The sequence below is a fragment of the Styela clava genome, chromosome 7 (genome assembly GCF_964204865.1).
Source record: "Styela clava chromosome 7, kaStyClav1.hap1.2, whole genome shotgun sequence".
NCBI lineage: Eukaryota > Metazoa > Chordata > Ascidiacea > Stolidobranchia > Styelidae > Styela > Styela clava.
In genome coordinates, this window is record NC_135256.1 from 8349716 (window position 1) to 8374569 (window position 24854).

Genomic DNA, 24854 nt, shown 5'->3' on the forward strand with positions numbered 1-24854 from the left:
AATTCACAGTAAAAAGTAAAGAAGGCTTTTGTGGTCCAAATTTGCTTTTTTAGAGCTTGAGCAGAGATTTAGTTCAAAATGGAGTCGGAGGCAAAATTTCTAAGAACCAGTAGACGGAGTTGTTATTTGAATTGAACTTGAGTTGAAGTTAGTCCAACTCCATAGCTCTAGTTTTTCTCTCTCGGGGGAAATATAAAAATTTTATTCCATTTTATCTGTAAATAACCTTTTTATAGTTTTAAGTGGGAACAAATCTAATAGTGTAAACAAACAGTAACAAATATTTCTCTATTTATTAAAACAATTTTCGAAAAAATATTATTTACATTTCCAACCACTTATACATTCATATATATATATGTTGAATAGGCACTATAATCAGAGCACCAAATAATCAAATAGTTTTAAAAGCATTCTAAAAGTAACTGATAGTGCAAACAAAAATAATAACATAAAAACCAGAAGTTTTTAGTTGGAACTGACTGGCCTTGAAACAGAAAACACAAATTTTTTATGTAATTCCAAGTGTATATAGATAGAAAGATTGAAATTGTAAGTTACAGCTTGTGTTTATGGTCCACATAGCTATATATACAAAGGAAAACATGTAGCAGCTGCAGGAAAAAAATTATATGTGATCATTTGAGAGCAGAGTGAGAATGAAATATAAGATCAGAACATTCAAATTCTCCTACCTAGCATGAACTACACGATACATTGATATACTTTCTTGAATTTTAAGAAAATTATGTGTATTACTGTTTCAAAGACCAATTTATACTATTTGAGAATACCCAAATACAAACTTCTGTATCAAAAACAGCATTCCTCTGTGAAATCACTGATCACAGAGATTTGAGACTGAATAGAGGGCATATTATTTTACATCCAACCAACTTTCACAGAGCAAAAAACAATCGATTATTCAAAATATGAAAACGAATTTAGAATAAAAACAAACATTGATATTTCGAACATTGATTCATAGAATAAAAATTTTGTACCGATATCGAAAACTGGCAGTAACAGGTAAACATCATAATATATACAACCTTTTTTATCATTTTATTATTTCTTAAAATTTATATAACGACGATCAAGTATTCCCACTAAAACAGATGACCAAATTAAGTTCATGCAACTATTGATTCAGAGAAGCTTGAAAATTTTGAATCAGAAATTAAACAAATAAAACAATTTTTTAAGTGCATGTGAATGATAGAATAAGTCATATTATAATAAGTTTGTTGATGCACACACAATCAGTCGATAGAGAATACACATACAATGGAGAATACTCATACGGGAGTAGTTAGTTGTGCATGCACATATTTCAAAAATACTGTTTTCCTCGTCATGTGGCTAGAAAACAATATTTCATTTGAATGACAATTGAGTCGATGCAAAACAAATTCATCTTTCAGTTTATAGACGAAATTTGAGACTTCATTAGAATTCTTATTGAACAAAAACAAAGAAAATTTTACGGACAAAACTAAGAAAAGATTTGGCGTGTACTTTTCATATAAAGAGCAATACAAACGCATCATAATAAGAAAAAATTTGGGAGGCAAAGTAAAAAAGCACTGCAAAAAAGGGAAAAAAAGTTAAAACAAAAATAAACTCTACAACAATCAAACAAGTGATAATTATAGTGCAGTGCACAAAGGAAAAGCAATTGAATAATAAAGAATCAGTAAATACCTATGCAACATGACAGCAAAGCTACAAAAAAAGAATCACCATTCCAATTATGAGAAAAACCTGAAAAAGGTCCAATCACTAACATAAATACAGTAGACTTGAACTTAAAAATTAGATGCTAATAATTCAAGTATGTATGGTACATAATGGGTTGAAAATGATTCAAATACTATTTTGGTGAGATCCAAATTCTGACTTGGATGCAGACGAACTAAATTCAACACTAATGTTGGTGCACAAAACCATGTTTTCTGCTTTGAATAAGCTGACAAAACTTTTCAATTATTAATATCACAATTATACTAAAATGGTAAATTATTGATTTTCATAGGAACAAGTAAACCTGATGATAATACCAAAATATCATATTTTTTCAAAACTAGAGGTATGAATAACCAGACCACAGTTCTGCATTTTATCACCATCTCACGCTTGACTAATGCAAAGTGTTTGATTTGACCAAACTAGGTTAGATCACACATGCTGTGACTGAAATTTCTTGAAATGATTGAATGGTGACAGTGAAGTTAACGCCTTGTTCTTTCGGGGAAAATTCCTTATAAGCCAACTGATTCGAAGCAATATGCTTTGTGGCAAATGGAATTCGATTTATAATATAACTGGATTATAATCAACCACATGAAATGGGAACCATGTGAACTTGATGATAAAATTGACCCATTGTTTTTTCCTTGAATCAATTTAAATGATTACATTCTGATTTCATAAAACTCGAAAAATTATTAGTCACCAAACAGAAACTAGCCAAATAGTCGAAATGCAAACTTTATAGATAACAGGTTCTTCCAAATCTCCTAATGTTGGATGAACACCAGAATTCAAGTTGGAACAAAATTTAAAATGTTCATTAAATTGAAGAGATTAGTTTAACATTAAATATATCATTCATGATCAATGTTATTAAAAGTTTGCTATGGAAGAGGATACATGATATCAGCAACATCATACATATCTTACCATATGACACTCGAATAGAAAGATGAAGCTTGACAATTTTTGCTCACAACATGTTCACAATATGTTTTTTTTTTGGAGATTAGCTACGTCCAATTTATCTATAGTATTACTCTAGTTAAAACTTCCTACAAACTCTTTGCACTACACCATAATATTTTATTTCGATTTTGTCATCTCAATTTTGTCATTGTCATAGATGAAACTCAAAACATAAGGTTACTAAAAAACAAGAATCACTTTGTTTCTTCATTGTAACTATCTTAAAAAATTCAAAATATTAATTTTTTGAAATATATCTATTTTATGCCAGAGTGGGCTGTTTCTAAATATGTCATTATAGCCAAATATTAAATTTCTTTTTATATGTCAAACAGTGACATTTCTTGTAACACAAATAATATCTTTATGTATCTCTTGGAACATCAGTGATTACTTATGGCACCACATCTATTTGTCTAGTCATTTTAACATTCAAAATTTTGGCAAATGGGTCTTTCTATCTTTATTAAAAGTTCTCTGTATCATACGAAAATTCACCGAATCCAATTTATTATAACCGTTCTATTCATTGTTATGTGCTAACAAATTGAATCCCAATCAAAAGTATCAGGAATTTCCTCTTGTTGAGATTGTTGCTGTGGTGGAATATATCTGTTGAAAAAAGAGTGCAGTGATGAATTTCAAATCAAAATAGATTACAATATGATTAAATACAGAAGGTTCAGAATAGGTAACCAGCAAAACAATGCTAATAGCTAAATGTAGATATACGATTAATTTCAATATTCATACACATAGAGCAGGGGTGGCCAACCAGTCAGAGACCAAGAGCCGCATGAACATCACACATGAACATCAGATATAACTTTATTCAGCTCAGCTAGAATGTAATAATGGACGATTGCATGGTAAAATGAATAAAGGAGCACATGTGTCTTCGATGTAAAAGAAGAATGCGCGATAAACCATAATATGTTTAATCGAAACATGATGAATCATAGTTTGCAAGTTATTTTTTCCCTAAAATAACCAAGGCGAAAAGAGCAGCATGAAACTGGAGCAAGAGCCGCAGGTTGGCCACCCCTGACATAGAGCATAGTTGTCTCTTACATACCCCCTTAATCTAACAAACAACATTTATAAAGATTCTCAACAAATTGCCAATAGAGCTGTTCATTTCCTGGGTTCAATAATGACATTACGACAAGTACTAGATACACTAGTACGACTAGGTACAAGCTGGGCAATGAAGAAAGATTTATCTATGCCAGATAACAGGCTGAAGTATATAACTCACCCGGGTGGTGGAATTATTGAATTTTGCTGCATCATACTAGATGAACTGGTAGGTGGAGGTGCACTACCTGATAAACTTCTTGTCTGCATGTGGGTCATATTACCTAGAGACAAATAATAAGATAAGATTTTATTTATCTGTCAACCTGTGGTGCAAGCTTTTCAAGTGGTACACGAGCAGCATTGAATATTGCAGCAATAAACTTTTGAGATGGCTAAAATATGCCGGCAATGCTTTGTCTTTATCCTCCATCCTGTATGTATTCGCTGACGATGTTTATAGCTCCACCAGTCCTTGTCTTTAGAGATCACCTTCCGCCTACTGCTGCCCACTTAAAACGAACGGGCATGTTTTCGTCTGTTTCGCCTCTTACATCACAGTGCATCTGCATCGAGAAATCGGCAACGAAGGGAGCGTTCGGTGGAGTGGTCGACATGTGCCGAGATACCCTGATAGCGGCTCGATACATTATACGGTTGTTACTATTGCTATATTCAGTATGTGTTGGCTGATAGGCATAAACTTAAGTTTTAGGGCTAAATTATCAGTAATTTTTTGACTGGATATTCAAGCATGTCGAAGCGAAAGTATACCTCTGAACACATTCGCCCGAGGTTTGTGATAATTAAAGCTTTTCAGCTCTGATGGTATGGTAGATGGTAATTATCTTGAGATTTTGCATGCAATTGATACGTTGTTACTGCATATACGCTGCGTTGAAACTTTGCACGAAGCTTTAAAAATGGATGTAGTGCCAAATTATAACATATTCCTGTAGTTTGTTTCTTGAGCCATTGTTCTCGACCCCCAAAGAGGGGGCTCTGTCGGTGGTACGCGGCCAGCGTAAAAAACACGTAAGTGATACGAAGACAGTAAAAGTTTGAGAACAACTGCCATAAGCTATACCATCAGTACCAGACCGTGCCACAGGAGGACATAGTAAATAGGTCAATCACTTCAGATCAGAGGCATAGACATAATGATGGAAGTAACCAACCGCTGATACTCAAATAACTCTCAGCAACTGATTCACACACAATTATTTCCAAAGTGATTGAAACTGAAGATAATCAGTGCTGTGATTAGGGTTGCCACTTCTGGATACATTTTTTTTCGAATCGAATCTCGAATCAAAAGTTTTCGAATCGAATCTTTCCGAATCTGATTCCATTAAGCTTTTTTTTATTGCATGCGTATGTTTGCTCAAAGTCACAAAAAAGCTCATATCTGGAAGAGAAAAACTTGAAAATGGAATACGCTATATAGCAAGGATGATAAGGGTTTTTCAGTGAAAAAGCCACACTTATTTCCATCATGATAAAAAAGATGTAGGTCATAGATATCACCAATAAATGCATTGATGAAAAACTTGCAGTTGCAACTAATTATCTGTGAGTCTTATAATACTGAGTTATTATTGTATTATACTTGTATCAGGACTGAGGCAATTTGATGGAATTCATATGAGAAAATAAGCAGGGAACAGTTGTACTGTTATGTCATAAACACAGTAACAGCACTGCTTTCCCTAGTCTCACACCATTCACTTCTTGTTATATTGAACTAGGGCCGGCGTTAATACCGATTCTTTATCTTTAAAATTTTAGTACAATATTTTATATTTATGCTAGCAGCATAGGGTAATAGGACAAAAACATTCTAATTGCATCTCAATTACTATAAATGGGAAATGCTTGCAAGAATATGATTGAAGACGATAAAATTAACCACGATTAAATGACATTAATTTCGAGAAAAACAATCGTTCACCCGACTACGATTGCAAACAAAAATTTCTATAAATATTTGAGACAATATTATTTGTTGGCTAACAGCGTTATTGGCTATCTCGGGCTTCATTAGTATCGTGGATTACGTTTAATTTTGTAATTCAGAAAGTCCGAGTGTGCATAATGAACGCCGTGCTGACGAGCGATAATTGGTCGGCGCTTTTTCTCGATCAAACATAGTCGCTGGGGCTAATGCAAGACGACATTTGCACAGTATGCTTGGTTTCTGGCACGTGTTGATGTAAAACAGTGCACAAGTTGCCATTCCTCAAGTATTATTTACACCCAACCTGTCCGTTATGACATTTGCTAGTAATAATCCGAAATGTTTTATTCCCGCTTGTATCGCGCTAACAAAATTAAAAGAAAAGATTACATTTCTCTTAATGTAACAGCTGGACAAAGAAACGTATGTTATGTTCCTCTCATTTTGTTTACCGCCCGCCACGCGAGTGGAAGGCCTGACAAACGCAAAAAAAATAAATATATATTTTAGGATGAGAAACATGATTGTCAATTAACATTGTCGGCCGGTGAACTCATTCAGTTATAGTTCTCTTCAAATGTACGCGAGATATTTCACTCAGAACAAAGTTTGAATTAAATTTGAATCAAAATTAAGTATTATCTAGACGTCGGTAACTGATTCTTTATCCAATCATGCCAGGGCGTACAATAATTTGGTCGCAGAGCAGGTGTGCTGTTGAAAATTTTCATCAAAATTGTCACGAAATTTTAGGTATACGATCTATTTAAATTTGCGCATAATAGAAACTTAGGCTATTTAGTGGAAAACTGAACTCGCAGTTTGATGGAAATTATGCCACACATCATCTCGAGTGATGCGTAAAAGAGTGTGTTGTGCCGAACTTGAAACAAATGACGGCAGATAAGTAATAAAGTCAATCACGAAAATTTCATTTTCATTATTTCCGTCCCGTAATTTGATGTTATTTGGACTGCCGCATAAACGCATTAGGCAGTTTTAACGTCGCCGAAAGCAACGATTAACAAACGTTCATTTTTTTTTTCAGGAAATCGCTCTCTTTTTCCGAATCGCGTAAATCTGATTCGAATCGATTCGGAAAAGATGCGATTCGAATCGATCCGATTCGTAAATCCAAAAGTGGCATCCCTAGCTGTGATGGCAAGCGCAACTGTCGAGATAAGGTAGGAAACACTGGGATATAAATTGGAGTTTTCATGAACAATGTGGACAAATTTTTGACATAGGTTCCATCATGCAATTACTTACCAGATACAGTGTGTGGAGGAGACACTGGTATTGACCTCGATAAATGTTGTTGCCGGGGTGATATTTGTGGTTGTGTAATGTAACTTCTGTTCATACGACATGATGTGTCACCTGAAAATGTTCAAAATTTCTAATAGGTCATTTCGATATGATGAAAATTAACTCGCAAGATGAAGCAATTTCCTACCAAGAGAAGATGAAGTTGAAACACTTAATGATGAAGGATGTTGATGATGATATTGCTGTCCATAACCAGATTGTTGAAAAACTCGACTCAAACTACTACATAAATCAATTGCAGTCTGTTGATCTAACTCCCAGTCATTACTGTCAGCCCTCTGCATTGTTTCCAGAAAATCTGTCAAGAAGTTTTTGAATCAAATTTGGGTTGAATTTTTGAATGTTAGTGTTAGAGAGTGTTCAAAATTATGGGCCAAAAACATTAAGATACACATCATACTTCTTTGAATTTGTAATACATTTGATCTGATATAAACTTTGAAAAGGTCCATGTTTGGACATGAAGTTGGTCGACCCACCCACCATGTTATTTTTGCTTTGGTGTTGTTGAGAATCACGTTTCTACACAATGAATGAACCAATCTCTTTCAAATTTTCAAGACTTGAAGACTACTTTTTTTCTACAAATTTCCTCTCTGAAGTCCTACAGGACCCAAAAATTTCACTACAAATTTGACATACCGTTCAAATCTCTAACCTTAACATGATATTCTTTAATACTTGATCAAAATTTTTGTGGTGGGTCATTAGACATTCGAAGTTTGTGCTGATTATTCAAGTATTTCTTTCTTGTTCCAGTAGGGCAATATCAGTATTAACATTATCAGTATGAACAGATGAGACTTTCTACAAATTTATGAGCTTAAATAGACTTGATACAGATTTGACCAGAAGAAAACTCATACAACTCCATTTCAAAAGATCGAATAAAAATTGGCAATGGAATCAATATCAACAAATGAGCTAATGATACTTGTTCATACTTATATATTCTCAATTTCACGGTGATTACATACCTGGAAATTGATTTAAATCAACTTCTGGCCAATTGACGCTCATGAAACTGTTTTTCAATGATTCAATATTACTCAAATCAAAATTGAATCCAGAACCTGAACAGATTAAAACAATGTTTTTATTGAATTTTTCCCAAAATATTAACACACAACTTTGAAACTAAATTTGACATTGATTTTATCTAAAAATTATGTTTTAAAGCAGGGGTGTGCAACCTTTAATACAGGACGACTAGGTACAAATAACTGGGTGAAACCGCGGGCCGCACCTTATTTAACATAGGTTTTCTAGTAGTTGAGGGCACAAAAATAGTTTCTTTTTGTTATTGATCCTATGGCATTATTAAGAGTCCTTGCAAAAATGATCAGTTAGGAGGGCATAAATTCCAGAAGAAAACTGCTATTCCAATTTATTGTCACACCGACTTGAACATGAATTCAGTGGGAAATTTGCAGCTGGTTTTGTTCCAGACTTCCTTTTCAAATTTGCTTCAATGGAAGTTCTTACTTATTAGTAATTCATTCATTTATTAGCATATGCTCTGCAGTTTTCCTCAAATTGCTCGCTGCTCACCAATGGACAGCTTTGTTAATCGCGTTGTTCGCTTTTCACAAGCTAGCTGCTAAGGTAATTTAAACGTCATTGGCAACGATAGGAATTTGGACAAAGGCTTTGCATGCAAAGGAACTTGTTAGGTATACCTGAGTAAAATGGTTTGTATGCTGTTTGAAATAGCAATCTTTAAACTTTGTTACCCCAACCACTAGGCCATGATATTTTTAACAAAAAATGAAAGAAACAAGAAACCATACCTGACACATTATTTAAAGATTTATTAACTTGATTTAATGTTACAGAATTATTCATATCATGAGCTCGACTTCTGGTGTAATGTGTTCGTGGACTTTGCATCATTCGCCCACTTTCTGTTGAGCTGTCAAGATGGATTTGTTGTTGTGGAGTCATGTTGTGATGATGTGCTTGTGCGAGCGGAGAAATGTGATTTATATGATGGCGTCGATGATCCATTTGTGAATGTGAATTTGAGCTGGTAAGAAAACAAAAGTATAATTTGAAGTATAAATATTAAAAGCTAAAAAAAGCATAAAAAATTCAGACTGGGGAATTTTTATTTGTATGTGTTTTTTTCCTCGCATTAATAAAAAATCTTTTTAAGTGGGAACTATCTGTGGGGATTATGCGAAACTAACTACATATCTTTTCTCTATACCATCGTGCAGGTTGAATCGTATGTGTATAATGCAACGATGATGAAGCAAGAATAAAAATAAATATATTCAATGCTATTCAAGAGGGTTGCTACACACGAAAGTGGAATCTGTTTTTTTCAAATAAGTATATTCAAAGATGATAAAAACTGATTTTAATTAAGGATGATGATTGAATGATTTTTACAAATATATTTTATTTAGATTAAACATTTCATCAAAATATTTATATTATTGTTCCATCACAAATAAATTATAATCCATCTTAGTTTATATTCTAATAAATGTTGATTTTTACTTTTCCCTAAACTATATGAAGGCATGTTTTTCGTACTTATTTAATACAATTACATAGCTGATAGCATGCTCGTCTGAAATGAGCTATAACATTTGCACAATGTTGATGGATTATATTACAAAATAAAAGACTAAATTAAGCCATGAATTAATCTTAATTAATTTTTTGACATAAAATATTCTTGAACAGTAATTATTGAGATATATTCTTAGTTGCCAGAAAAAGATCGATAAGTAATAACCAAAATTGCTTAAACTAATTCAAGATTAAGTGATTGTTAAAAGCCTTAATGTGAATGTAATTAGAACGTTAAATTTTATAAAATATGTGCTGCAAAATCGAAGAAGAAGAACTGTACAATATCAAACTGTTATGTAAGCACAACAGCGTTAGATTTTTTTTTAAAACAATTCAAATCAGTTTAAATACTGTTTTTTAGTAGTCATTAATTTATTTTTTCAGCACACTGAAAATACACATTGTGCAACACATACAGAAGATAGGAATGTAGTAAATATGACGTTTTATGGTGAAGGAAGACACAAACCAATACTGGCTACTGAGGATCGGCACCTTCAACCCAATCAATATTTCTTGAAAACATTAAATTCATAATCTAATATAACAACAGGCATTATTAAAGCACATAATACCCTTTTATAATAAGTTGAATGATGTCAGACACTCAATGTCATCGACCTTAATGATATATTAATTATTTATACGTAAGTTCATTTTACAGAAGCATGCTTTGTGGGCAGACATTTAAAGGTTGAGAAGACCACAATCAATAAGGATGAATAAGATTAAATTTGAATGTCACTGAAACTGAAAACAATACCGTCCTGTAGCACAGAATTGAGAAAAATAAAATACTAGCAATTATTTATTGCGGTTGTCTCAAAGCAATGAACATCTGCTTATATTTCGATGAGTAGGAGCTCTGTGATATTGTCTGCTTCAATACTGCAATATCATTGGCATTCTTGAAATCGGTGATATCATAGAATACTACCGGTATATGAAAAAAAAGAACCCGACATTTCTTTTGCTTTACAATAATGCTTAATGCTAAAAAATACAAATGGTTTCCTTTGAGTGCAAATTAATGATTGTAATTGAAAAATTTGATTAAGAATGACCAGGAATATATATTTTTATATTAGAATTAGAAAAAATGATGTTTTTTCGAAAAGACGCTTTTTAACTAAAAAAATTCTCTTTTTGAGATTACTGTTTTGTTTTTGTGGAGTGCCTTTTAGGGATTAAATTTCAATAAAACATGATGTATTACAAATAAATTGTCATAAAATTAAAAGTTTATATACACTATTCGATTTTAAAATAAATTGCACTATTAATTGCAAATTCATAATATCAAACTATCTGGATATGAACAATGAACATTGGTATTATTTCAAAATAACTGCTTTGTATTCCATTGCAAATTTTGTCGTCAAATATTAATACACTTATTAATCAGCAAAATTACACAACTAAATAATTTAGAAATCCCTCAGTTTCAAATTTTATCATCATCCACGTAAAATAAATTATTCAAGAGAAAATTACGAAAAAATAACAAAATATTAAATAAAATTCAACTAACTTGTTAAAACTTTGTGCTGAACATGAACTATTGTAAGAATGATTCACTGCAGGATCATTGCTACATATTGATGCGTTACTTCTATTGAAACCTAGATAAGACAAGCAGACAAGAAAAAATTACTCTCACTTAATTGAACCCAATTTAAATATTCATTGAAATATTATGAATGTTTATAGATCCACAAAAGTCAATATACCAACAGGTTTTCTTTGAGACGTTTTTACACATTCATTCTGAACCAGGCTCAATACAGGCAGAAATAAACTTTGAACATAACTCATTCAGGTTAATTAAAGATAATACTTCTGGAATCATAAACTATTTATACCCACACACCATCTGGACTAGTAACTGTATGAGAACTTTGGCATATGATTACAGGGTCAGCCTTATCAGCTTTCCTCTCCACTGAAAAAATTACGCAGAACTCCCACTCGAAACCATTTAATTCGGCTCCGAGTCACGTTTGACAAAAAAATTGTGAGCTCTATTTGGGAATTTTGACTTCGATTATCATCATTAAATTTCCAAAATTCTGTATCCAACGAATTTAGTTTTGATTCCAAGGCAGTCAGAGTTTGAAAATCTGACTCCACTTTCAATAGAAACACGCTGGACTATCAAGACCAAGGCGCTTCAAACTGGGGGCCGGTGGGTAACTCCAAAGGTGGGTCATGACAGGGCTCCATAGGGATTGGAAAAAATATTGTTTGACATCAACTTGTTAAAACAAAATATTGATCACATTTAAAAGATTTGGAACCAGTACCCAGACCTACCATCACCAAATTAAGCCAAGATTCTATCTTTTGTACGAGAATATGCAAGCATATTTGTCTCATTAAAGGTAGTGTAAATTTTACTATTTAATTATTTTTGCTGTGTTATTAAATTTGACTTTATTTTCATTTTAGTCCATCAGGGTCGTGAAAAAATTTGGTCGCAGCAGCAAGTAGGTAAAAGTTCGAAGAACACTGACAACAATTCCAAAGTCCTTGAATTACAGTGGTACAACCTAACATCCAACTATTTCGCAATATATTACCTTGTGAAGTTGGTTCAATTACAGATCTGTAAAAACTTTTAAATGAAGCACTCAAATCTGTTAATGGCAGATTTGTCAGGTTGAAACTTGAATCAACATCTGAAAAGAAATAAATATTCAGAAATGTAAGATTTTAACCAAGATTCGTAAAAAAAGAACACCAGAACTCGAAAAATACTAAAAACAGAAATCAGGATACATTCATATCATTAGTGAAAGATATACCACATCCCTGATGGCATATATCTTGATGATTGCTCATAGAAAACCTGACGGATTTGAAGTACTATAATTCTTTCGAACTTTACGTTTAAGATGTGGAACATAACAGTAATTTGATACAGATGAGAAAAAGTCATCATTGAGCCTTATAAATTAAATAAAAATATAAACTAAAAAAATTTCAAAAAGATCAGTTACAAAGCAATTTTGAAAAAATGATTTATTAAAACAATTTGATACAATGAAAAAATAATAAACTTGTCTAAAACAAAACAAAATCTGCATAATATGATTTACTTTGATTATTATTATGATCGTTGTGAGGTAACAGCGGCGAATGGAAGTGATTGAGAGGTGTCGAGTGATGTGAAGGACTTCCTGCATGTTCAGGTGATGTCTGCAAAATATACATGACATGCATTAACACTAACACTCTTACCAATGACTAAACTTGACGCAAAAAACAGCTTGTTTTCGTAGATTCTAAAATCTTAGAGATTATCATATGCAAGTTGGCAGGCAACTGACTAGCAAGTTGGCAACTGAATCCGATGAAACCAAAAAGTTGTAGGTCGAATCAATGCCTCCCAGTCATGTACCGAAAACATCTGTTTATTTGATATTTATATATGTACGCATATATTGTTTTCTTGGTTTGACAAAATGAAATAAACTTTCTCTCTCTCTTTCTCAGGTGTCCTCGCGATTACCCACAATTAGATTAGTCCACATAAGCAATGCTGAATGACCAAATCATGCACACTGTCTGTGACAGGGATTTGAGGACAAAGGTTCATTGTTGTCTCATGATAAATCATTTCAGTAGCTTCCCCCAAGAATAAATTGCAAATCCTATCTATAAATATACAAGAAATCCTGTAAAAAGTTTTTATTCTATTGTGTTACACATAAAATTATTTAGGATTGCTTTTTTTAATTATTAAATATGAAAATGTTGTATAATAACATATTCCATTTAGAGCATTAGATGAGATGGATCGGATGTGAGTGGAAATCACAATAGATGCAATATAATAATGAATCTTAGTTCTTACCATTGCAGCATATGGTGGTGCTGACGGCGTAAACGTAGGACTTCCACTTGAACTGTTAAAACTTGTGCCGGAACTTTCATCATATCGAATCTGATTCTGTAAAAATGAGGAAAAAGTGAAACACAGCAACAACATTATAAAAATCAGTTTTCAAACTTTACCAGCCTAGACTGAGAGAATGTATTATTAATGGAGGATATCAACGTAATTTGCCTGCTGGGTGAATCCAGAGAAAATTTAGGTCATTTTACATTTTTTAAATCGTTTACTGTTGTTTTGTCAACAAAAATGGTTCACAAATAAAGGAAGGCAAATGGTACAGCTAGAGAGCCACCATGCAATGCCCAGCATTAACAAAATCGAAACTTATTGAAAGAAAATATCAAACAAATTGAAATGAGTTCTTAGATATACAAACAGTTTTTCTGTCTTGGTAAGTGTGCTACTTTATTCTCACTAGACAAACAATCTATTAGTAACTGTACAATATGTTCTTAGCCACCCACACACTCACTCAAGCATAAAAGCCTCAATAAATCATCTTAGTAATACTTTTAGACACCAACATTTATCAACTGATATGAAGTTGAAAAAAAATATATTTAAAAATGATAGAGCAACTGAGAACGATTATGTATTATGATTCAGAGTCAAATTTTCGTCGTTTTTTGAAACTTGTGACCAAAATGTTGCATTGCTTTTTTTCACGTAGATAAAGCAGATTTTCATTTGTGAAATTGTGACCGAAGTATTTTCTAGTGTTATAAGGAAAAGAAGTGATTATTACAACTCGAGCGTCTCCTGAAATGAAAAATTATGCTATAAAAATTACACAATTGGCGAAATTTTGTTGAATAGAGGTATATCTTTCGAATATTCACGATGCATGAGTGACAGTAACATTGTTTTTGGGCATGCCAAGCTGATACTACAGCAGTTACATCCTCTATCATGCACTGGTTAACAATGGGTAGAATAATAAACTATGATAAGCAATAACTGAATCAACTATAAATATGTATAATACAATTCCTTTTATCATCCCATGGATTGTACACTTAGATACGCAAACTTAATAATATTTATTGTAAGTTAGCTTACAGAAATTCAACACATTTCAAACCAATCATAGCAGTTGTGCGTGACAAAAATGTTTGTGGAATATTTTGTCATCAAGTATGAATTATGCAAGAAAAGTATATTTAAAAAGAAATCATCTTTGTCTCAAGCACGGTAAATCCTTAATAACATATGCTTGTCTAAGATGACAGACAAGAGACAATAGATATCTGTAATCAAATTACAAAAACATGACACTCCCATATTATGCCATGCAAATATAATAGCATCAGTATGAGAATCAGGGTTGCCATATTGGCTTTTTTAACGCCAAATTTGCCATTTTTCAAACGCGTTTGGCGTCAGAATTCCCGTTTAGCTTTTTGGCGTTTTTTTGGCTTTTTTCAAGTCTATTCTAGTGTCTATTATTAGAATCATATGAAATACAATATTTAGTGTGTAACAACTGAACAATGGACCTTTCCCCGAGCATCGACTTCCTTGTTTACTTCGTGACATTGGCCAATCAGCAAGATGAAAAAAGTGACGTAACAATGCCCCCTTTTTGCATCCGCTAAGACACTTTTCTCACTCAGACAGATTTTCAAGCGTGGTTGTAAACATTACCTCGTTTTCGCTTTTTTGAACTCTATTCGTTAATTTTCAAGTGTGTTTCGGAAACTTAAATAAAAATCAGATAATTCAATGATCACTCTGTCTTCCTAGGAGTTTTAATTTAATTGCAGTAATAAAAATTAGTGTAGAAATAGCTGTGATAGACTAGCCTGAAATTCTTTACCGGTACTTTGAAAAAACTGATTGTTGTGTGCAATGAATCATAATGATGGTTTGAAACACATACCCCATTTTACAGGCGCCAACTCGCAAAAGCACTCCTAAAATAGCACTGAAAATTTTGCAATGGTAAAGTATAGGAAGAATTTTCCGGGGGTCAAAGGTCTGGGAAAGGTCCATAGCCTATTACCTGTACTTAGCTACTTAACATTAGGATTTCCTGGAGCATCGATTTCCTTGTTTGTTACATTGACTTTTAACCATACCCAATAAGAAATAATTGCAGTTTCTGCAGCTGCTCAGACAGATGTTCAAGCAGGGTTGTAAACCCAGCATCGTTTTTATAGTTTTGCGTGTTATTTGTCAGTTTTACGTTCTGTTTCCAAAAAATAGTTGTAGGTATAACTCAATTTTCACTATGCCTGATATGGTTTATGTGAGCTTTAGTTTAATTCTGCAATTGCAGTAACAATGTGAATCAACTATGCTAAAATTACTGAATAAGATATCAGTGGTCCACCTATGAGCGGCAGGGGGTTAGATAATTTTTTAATAAAATTTATGGTTTATAAATTTTGAAAATGAAAAAATTCTCAATAGTAGAGTAAGATATAGGGAGAATTTTTTAAGGTATATCACAAGTTTAATTAGAAACATGTAGGTATATTACATACTGACAGACTGAAGCGGCACCCTGTATTGTATATACTGAATGGTAAAATAATGCTGTCCGCTCGATATTTATTTTACTTTCTACAGTTGTATAGGAACTTTACTTTCTATTCGTGTGCCTCACTGAATGAACTAATGACTCTATATCATCATCAGTACGTTGCCAATGGCTTAAAATCTGACAAATCATGGGGCTTTTGTACTTAGTAAAATTGTTGGCTTTTTCTGGCTTTTTTTATGTCTTGATTTGGCTTTTTTTGATCGCTGGGGTCTGGCAACCCTGATGAGAATATTGATGAGAAAATTTTCTCTTCTTTCGAAACTTTCACTTTTTTTGATTTTGTCTCATATAACTTAAAATTCCTTCTTCAAGAAGTGTTGAAAACAGTCAGACAACTGAACAGTAGCTGAATTTCATATCAATGTGATTTTGTACTCGTATCACATAAGAATGGGTTGATAAATAAATATCCAGTAATACATTGAATTATTGTTTGTATTACTGTATGTGAAAGGAGAGATGACTTGCAAGCCAAACTATGTAAATGCAATATTGTATGTAAAAATTTACGATTCCGATCAGATTTTTAAATGTGATAGTTTATACAATTAACGAGCATTCTTAAACATATATAACCTAATGCATCAGGTTTACTTACATAACCTATTTTGAGTATGCACTAAATTTAGCCTTAATAAGCATGTATTTATAGCGGTTGTGGGTGAGTGTTGCTTCAAAATTAAATGACTTCCAAATAGAGACTATTAAAAAATATGTAAGTTAGAAAAAATTATATACGGTAATGACTATTGAAGATCACTAAATTTGGTTATATCACAATATTGCTAAGGAGTAATGTAAAATAATAAATATTAAATACTATTGTGAATTCTCAAAATTAAACCAGTCAAACAAGGATTAATAAAGTGAAGCCTGTTGCAACATATCTAAAATTATATTTGAAGTTATCATTTGCCATCAAAACATGAATGAACAAATTATTAGCAAATATAACATTGTCAAAATCTTTTCCATCATATCACATTGTGTGATATGTTCACAAACAACAAATAAAATATGTCAAATGTAGGTTTTGTATAATATAATATTAGTCATTGCTTTATGTCACGCATAGATTGTTGACATTCAATATTGGCAAATATTTTACAGTGCTGCTGAGACTGAGATGGAGCTAAGTAAAGAAATCATATGAAACTATAAAGGTTCCGATCAATTAGACAAACAAATTACATATAAAAAACATATAATTGCTGTAAAAAGCTCCTTTACAGTAAATATACAATTGCATACTTGAGTGAAAAAACAGATTGCTACGGTATGATGAAATCAACTGATGGCCGATTAAATATTATTTCATGTATTTGTTTTGCTTAGCTCAACACTGACAGTCTATTGGCATCCCGCATGCATTTTAAGTTCCGAGGTAAAGCAACTATTGCTAACATAAAATTTAACGAAGCTATGGAAAGTCTTACTTAACCTTTATTATAGTCATAAAAACAGTCATTATTTTGTGAAAATGTACTAAAAACAGTTTCAGTAGAACATAACCTTGAAATCACAAAATTCAAAAAGCAACCAGAAAATATGAGAAATGCCAGAAAATATGAGTATGAAAGCTACATTTATCATTATACATAAGACATTCATGAAATTACTTTATGATTCCCAAAAACCATTTATCCAGAATTTGGGGCGAGTGTAGTCCAATATTAATAAGACTATTAATAAAAATACCTTATATAATATCGCATATCTCAATTTTTTATAAACCAATTTTACTTTGTTCAACCTGCCAATAAGAAAAATTCTTTCAAAAGATAACATTCATCGCAAGACATTTATTGCTGATATAAAATATTCATGTTTTTTCCAATATACCCTTTTATCTATTATTCACAGTCCAGACTTATGAAACACTGACACAGAATACTATTTACATTTTCATGATTTTAAATGACAAAAGGTATTTTGAGTTGGAAATAATATAAATTTAATGCCATGTTATTTTCACACGTTTTTTCATTATCTCCGCTACAAGCAAGCTTCTACACCATCAGCCAATCAATATGTGGCAATGTTTGGAAGAATATGAATATTCTTGACATGACTTGCCCAATTAATCACAATATGTGAGAAGTTGAGAACAAAAAGATTGTATCTCAGATTTTGAATCTACAAATCTATCTAAATAACAAGGTACTTGACACTGGTATAACATGCCCATGATATGGTATGAACGATATGGCCGATCATATTTATCAGTGTGTGAGGCATATCATATTTTTGTGACTAAAAAAAGGATCAATTCAAAATTTATTTCAGAAGTTTCAAGATATAGACACAAGACAAAGATGGCCCTAAAAAAGTGACGCAAATGAATCGCACACGTATTCATTCTTTGTAATAGTGAAGTTGGTTAGTTGTAAGTACCGTACTTTCTGAGGGCACTTAAACAACTGTACCACACACTTGAAAATAACGCATGACAGAAGTTCTGATCTCAAGGGGGATCAAATGTAAAAGCGATCTTCGGTAATTAGTTAAATTTAGACTTGAAATTTTCTCAATGAAAATGTAAAATTTGATAGAATAATTTTAATTCATGATTCAATTACCTCATCAATTTGCATAACCAAATGATGTCTTTTAATTCAGTGACTGCGTCAGCTGTTTTTCCATTTTAATAGTGCCGTTTTGGGCAGAAATGTGAAATATAGTTTTTCCTTTAATACTTTTGCACTGTTCGGGTCAAAACATTGAAGTCATAGCGTATTGCTTCTTGACAATGTTTGTCTGCAATGTCTGCATATCAAAGTTTAGCGTGTCTGCAGCTTTGTTTGCATTAAAGATATAGGCAAATACCGGTACCTTATCACATGAAATCATCCAAGGTTTTATCCATATAACCGTTTACTAGCAAAAGCAGATATTTAATAACCCCTCAATCTGATTGTCAAATGCTCAAAATGATATTTATCATATTTTTAAAAATATTCCCAAAATCAGGAATTTATTTCGGTATATTAAATACAACGAATCTCAATATTCGATTCAGTTTAGTCATCTCTAACAAGAATTCAAGTAAACAAAATCTTTTGCATATTCCTTTTGCTATTTCAAGTTTCAAATATGTAATAGATGGGGGGACAACAACAATTGCAAATGTTTTAACAAAAAAAGCAGTATTGTGTAAAATGGTGCAACAAGTACCATTAAAAACATGTTAAGTTCAGGTAATTTGAAATCGGTTAAGAAGTGATGTTAAGCAGCAGTTTGTTTTCTTAATGCAGTAACCATCGCATTATTGAAATACCGCAATTCACTGTCTCAATGAAAATGGATATTATGTATAATCGAGTATGCGGTAAGAATATAATATGTGATAACATGGCAATTCGTAAATGATAAATTCTGAAATTAATTTTCTAATATGAAATAACGGAAATATTATAATTTGGTTCATAATTCAATGGAGAACTATAACAAATAGACAACAAGGAAAATCACCACCGGTAATTACGGTACTGATAAACAATATTTAAAATGACTTTATTCCAACAAGTTTTTTTGGGGGTAGAACAAGAAGAAAACTCTGTTACAACCGACGACAAAAAATCACAGTATTCAAGACTTTCAAGCCAAAATGCTTAACAAACTTTATTAAATTATATACATTTTCGAATTGCAAAACCATCATTCTAATAGACAAATGTAAATTTCATAGTTTCCAATAATTTGGCATTTCTGGTTGTTGATCACACTATGATTACGGTAATAGAGATGATATCAACGATTTACCACAAAATGTTAGAAAACAAAATTAAAATAATAACTATTCGTTGAAATTAACAGGATGCCTTACATTAATTTAAATACCAAAAGCATTCATTTGTGAAATAATGTAATGGATCTTAGTAAAAAGCTTCAACAAACATCTGTAAAATGTGTCAGACAAGACAGACAGATCGGCCAAATCTCATTTACGCAAAGACGCGAGAACAGCAAACAGTTGTGTTTGTTGAGTTAGCAAATCAAACCTAACCTAAGATGTACACTGTAGATGAGCAGGTATGAAATTCTTTAATTTTAATCTGATATTCGACATACATTATATATGATCTACATTAACTGACAGACTACTGTAGAAAATTTGAATTTGACATTTGTACGACATAATGGCTTTAAAACAGAATAATGACAGAAGTCCCTCATCTCATAAGGAAACAATTTGGATTAAAATCAGACACTGAAACCTTGAAATTAAATGTTGGATATTTCATCACCAACAAACACTAAAGGCGATCAATAATTTGATGATGCTCAGTTTAGCATTTCAGATACTGGTCACATTATAACTTTTCAGCAAGCGCTCACTTGGAATGCCTAACAACAAATATATGTCCAAAAGCCTATCATTTTATATTAGGCTTCGCAAAGTGAATGGATCTTCAATCAAATATGTGTGAGAAAGAGTATTTCAAACGTCTATTTACTTCGCTTATAATTATAATATGAATAATCAAAATCATACTTACTGTTGGATTCAAAGCATGGTTCAGATTTTTGTTTATATCTTTTTCTAACAGTACTAAACATGTTTCATCTGTGATATATCTACCATGACTAATTATAAACAATCTAGTAAGATTTTATGCATGGATTGACAGAGTTTGAGACTATTCCAGACAAATTGTGTTTATCGCTTCACTAATAGTATCATTATAATCCGCCCACACGACACTCTGTCTCAGTTAAAGACTGTCTGCAAATTAACTTTAGATAATAAGTTCACTAATAAAAGGGGTAAAAAATAGCAAAACAATGCGGTACTAGGAATAATTTAAGAACAATTCATAATGTGGAGAATAATTAGAATTGATGGCCCAGGGTGGAAATGTAAAAACTAAAAAGCTTTCCCTTGTTTTGCTTTTGAAAACTTTGGTTTCCTATTTATTTGATAATCTCAGTGAAGATAATATGATTATGCAGACACTTTATCAAGCTAATGCCATTAATTCACCCACCATCTGTCAATATGTCTACCATGTAAGATAATCTTCATAATATACCTATATAAAAATTATATATTGGGTGGGATATGCTGAATCACAACAATATCTGCTTACTTGTAACTTTTTTTTTCATAACAAACAAACAGATGCAGGTGTTGAGGTATGAACAAACCATACAAAAATTGTTCATTCATGAAATAGATAAACTTTTCTTTGAATAGATTAACAATACTGAACATGAATTTGATCTTGAACAAGCGTTCGGTCTTGTATACACAATTGTTTAAATGCTGATCACAAATATCACAGAACATTGCCTCTCTTAGATGGGATCTTATGTGTACAAATAACAAAACAGACATTATCAAACAAGTTTGAATATTTAGTCAAATATTATACCTACCGGTACTCATTTTATAACCACTAACTATGTCACATCAAGAATAAAATTTGGGAATTCAAGGGAATCAATAACATGATCCTAGTGATGAAGATGAAGTAAACGTTATGATCTATTAATTTTCAATTCATATCAATGCTATAAATATGAAAGGCTTTGATTAGCTACAGCCTACAGCAGAGATAATTTTGTTTATCTTCTTTCTATTTACTTTTCTGATAAAATATGATTTTATGACTAATAGACAATAAAACAAAGATATCCACACATACCATACACAGTTAAATGCGTCACTGCAGCATGTTTCATAATATTATCGTATTCAACCAAGCACAAACTCAAGAAAATATACTCTGACCAGATTTTAATTTTTGTTCTATATAAATAAATTATATACTATAAAACTGTACATACCATTTCATCAGAATGTCGTTTTCTTTTGAATGGTATTGGTTCATCTTGTGGACTAGAGTCAATTGCCCAATATGATCCCTATATATAAGTATATTTGTATGAGATATTTGAACGAATGATATGCAAGAAATTTAAGCAAATTTAAATTCAGAAAATCAGCATTTGGGAGTCAAAATAAATTCAATTTTTAAATAAAGATACACAAAACAATTGGAAATTATTAGTGGACTTCGATAACATTAATCAAAACGAATAATTTAAGCATCAATAATATTCAACATAAAAAAACTTGAAGGCTAGTTCCATGCCCCTCAATGTATGCAACACAACTTGCACTGGGCCCTTGATGCCTAAACTCAGAAAAAAATCTTTCAAATTTTGGTGGAGGAGAATTTGCTTAAAACAAGGTTATGGGCATTCACCTGAATGGGCGCTACGGAAGTATTCATACCATGATGGCGCACAACCTGAACAACCCTAACCTGATACAATACCATGTTCAGGTTGTGCGTCATCTTGGTACGAATACTTCGGGAGCACCCCTAAATGAGACTAATCTGTGTGCAAAGTTATATGATGATTAATGAATACTAAAAGCTGGTGCTGCATAATGCGACGGTATACCGATTGATGCGAGACACAAAGCAATACAAGTGAATCAGCAAAACAGCCATAGCCTTATGGTAGACAAAATATTTATCTATATTTTTTAATTCCACTCTCACCTTCCCAGGATCATTTTTTGTTCTCGCAACTTTCATAAAACATTTATTTAAAGATAAATTGTGTCGAATGGAGTTCTAAACAAAAATACATATTAATATGGATAACAATAGTTTTAAGAAATACAATAATAAGAAATACAAGCTTTTTGACAACAAAATTCTGAAATACTTTTCATATTAAAATAATCCCAAATCATTAGCTCCACATCAATGCCCAGTCTTTTAAACTTCCTGATTGAACAGCATAGTACCAAATATCTATATTATTACAACAGGATCCAAATTTATCAAAATACAATTTTACCTTCCAACCAGTTCCAATATCTTGATAATAAGGAAAATTCTCACATATCCAACTATATATCTCACTCAATGTCATTTTTCTGCTTTTTGATGAATTTATCGCAAGGGTGATCAGGTTTGCATAACTTTGAAAAAAAGGTATGAAGATTCTTAGTTTTCGTATGAAATATGCCACACTATGTCGCATTGTCTAGCAAATTGCCACCATTTAGAACTATTTTCCCTGTTCCATTACAGCTACCGTAAGTAAAGATGGATTTTGTAATGAAAAAAATAGCTCAACCAACATTATCAGACACACACACATGGTCAGAGTCTAGGAATAAAGCACATCATAAAAACAGCCAAGAATGGTGAACAATGAGAGTATGATTTTTAATATATCAGAAAACTAAAAATCATAAAGCAGTCGCCAAACGAATATTTCAGTGAAACTAAACTCCATATTATATCACTGAACATAGGTTAATAAGTTTATTTTGACCTCATATTCAGCAGGAAAGGACGTTAAAATGGTTGATAGAAAAATAAATAAAAATTGATTTTGAAATCAGGAAATCAGTTTGTGTGAACGCTCTTATATGTCACATACATCTTTAGTTTTCAAGTGAAATGCAGAAAAAAGAAAACATTCAAAATTTTTCTATTTTCATTACAAAGCATGGTAAGCTAATGCATAATTATAGATATTAAATAATCAGAATAATTTGATTCAGACATAGAATTTTTTTTTCGAAGGTATACATTACATTCGAGTCAATTGCATAGTGAAGCATTCACATTTGAAATGAACAATTATTTCAAGATTGTTTATACATGAATATGATAATTTTAATGAGAATTTTGACAGAAATCTAAATGAGGCATTTTCTGTCTAATTGATACCTTTTATCTGATATCTTATACCTAAGCTTGAATCTCATATTGGAAATTTTTTGACACATGCCAAACGTCACTACTACTACATTTTGAAATATACTAATATTTACATAATATAACAGCATACCACAGTAAGAAACAGACGACACAAATGCGTCATCAGAACATCTGCAATAAAACTTTTAAACACTAAGTAAATGAGTATCACGTCATTTAAGTGACCATAACTGATAATAATGATTTGCTATAATCGAAACTAAACAAATAAAGCTACTAGTTTTCAGATTTATTTGATCGCAAAATATGATGCATCCATTTTTATAATGATATTAATGCAGAACTACTATGGTTTGTTCAACATACTTTCAATGCAACGAAGCTGGGATAAGAAATGATAAATTTTTGTGGTTTTGAATGAATCCCACAATTCATGAAAACTTTATAAAAATTGTATTATCAAATTCATTTACCTGTAAGGAGGTTTACCATCTTTTGAATGTCCATCACCATCTGCATCACCATTTGTTTTTTTCTTTGATTTTTCTTCTTTTTCGTTTTTTGCTTTTTCACTGATGTCTCGGACATTTAATCTGAATTATACAAAAAAATTGATCTTTATCTGAAAACTCATGATTAATTAATATTGTAGCTAAAATTACCAAGTTAAAACAATCCCAAAAGAACCCTTCCCATCAAATGAAAAAGTTGAAAGATGTTGCATGCATGGGACACATTTCAGATGATATATATTCAATGTTATACATGACTTTTTATATGCAGAAATATAAATCACTCACTTCGGCAGCCAGTCCATTGATGTCAAACTGGCCTCCAAATCAGTAGTCCGGTCAGACATTTTGGGTGGTAGGATGTCACACATATATATAATCTTTGTTGTAAAAAGTTTAACTTAATCAACAGAATAAAAATGCAATATAATAGTAATGAATAATGGATTAATTTAAACAATATTTTAAATACAAAACCAATACTGTCATGCAATGGCCAACAATGTAACAATAATGAAAAAATCATGGTTTTGCGATC

General features: G+C 31.9%; 1 protein-coding gene across 1 annotated transcript; it reads right to left on the minus strand.

Annotated features, from left to right (window-relative positions):
- Positions 1–269: 269 nt before the first annotated feature.
- LOC120328470 (forkhead box protein J2-like) lies at positions 270–24727 on the minus strand. Its single transcript, XM_039394976.2, has 15 exons — positions 24605–24727; positions 24278–24397; positions 22930–23053; positions 22626–22700; positions 21901–21978; positions 13524–13619; positions 12766–12865; positions 12247–12345; positions 11199–11289; positions 8875–9110; positions 8062–8157; positions 7212–7382; positions 7025–7135; positions 3980–4082; positions 270–3333 (listed from the first exon to the last, which is right to left on the minus strand). Exons 1-15 carry the CDS (start codon positions 24685–24687, stop codon positions 3261–3263), a joined length of 1656 nt encoding a protein of 551 aa, XP_039250910.1. The 5' UTR covers positions 24688–24727; the 3' UTR covers positions 270–3260.
- Positions 24728–24854: the final 127 nt, after the last annotated feature.